At 63.4% G+C, this 704-nt stretch overlaps 1 protein-coding gene across 1 annotated transcript in view; it reads right to left on the minus strand.

Annotated features, from left to right (window-relative positions):
* Positions 1–161: 161 nt before the first annotated feature.
* Positions 162–704, minus strand: part of PYROXD2 (pyridine nucleotide-disulphide oxidoreductase domain 2) — a gene marked incomplete at its 5' end in the record, with an annotated part of 1,777 nt that continues 1,234 nt past the window's right edge. The window contains 3 exons of the mRNA XM_009703190.1: positions 162–232; positions 449–569; positions 676–703. Of these exons, the coding sequence (XP_009701492.1) occupies positions 162–232; positions 449–569; positions 676–703 (220 nt within the window). The remainder of the gene's footprint in view (positions 233–448; positions 570–675; position 704) is intronic.

The raw sequence follows: 704 nt of genomic DNA on the forward strand, positions 1-704 counted from the left end.
GAGACAAGGGGCCCCTGCAAGCCTGCACCCTCCACCTCTCAGGGGATGCTGCTGCCCTGCGGTGCTTGGGAGGCAAGTTGGGGACAGGCAGGGCTCTGCATGGGGACATGTTCCGCTGCAAACACAATCCTGCACAGGCAAAGCTGGTGTCACCACTGTCATCACAGGTGTCTGAAGTCCTCGAGGGCCACCTGAGCAGCATTGCGTCCTGCTGCTCCCATCACTCCTCCTCCTGCAAGAGAGCAGAAATGGGGAGTGGTGGGCAGCTCCAGCCCAAGGAGGTGGGGCCCAGGGCTGTACCAGCGGAGCTGCCTCACCTCCCCACTGGTGCAAGGGCAGAGAGGTGAGGACCCCCCCCCCGCCCCGTGCTGCCCTTGCACCTCTTCTGCATGCCACTGCCTTCCTCCTGCAGCCCCCCAGGAGGGTCCCGGATCTCAGCCCTGCTCACCAGGGTGGGCTCCACTTCCACACAGGTACAAGCCAGGAATTGGGGACCGGTAGCCCGAGTAGGCTGGTGCTGGTCGGGCAAAGTACAGCTGGTCCAGAGACATCCCTCCATGGAAGATGTTCTGCAAGCAGAGCTCTGTGTGAGCTGGCTGTGCCTGGCCCAGGGCTGTGTGCCCACCAGAGCTGGCACTGGAGTGATGCTCAGAACTGAGCCCGCATGGTACCTACCCCGCCGGGCAACCCGAAGATCTTCTCCA

The sequence above is a fragment of the Cariama cristata genome, unplaced genomic scaffold (genome assembly GCF_000690535.1).
Source record: "Cariama cristata isolate BGI_N322 unplaced genomic scaffold, ASM69053v1 scaffold29360, whole genome shotgun sequence".
NCBI lineage: Eukaryota > Metazoa > Chordata > Aves > Cariamiformes > Cariamidae > Cariama > Cariama cristata.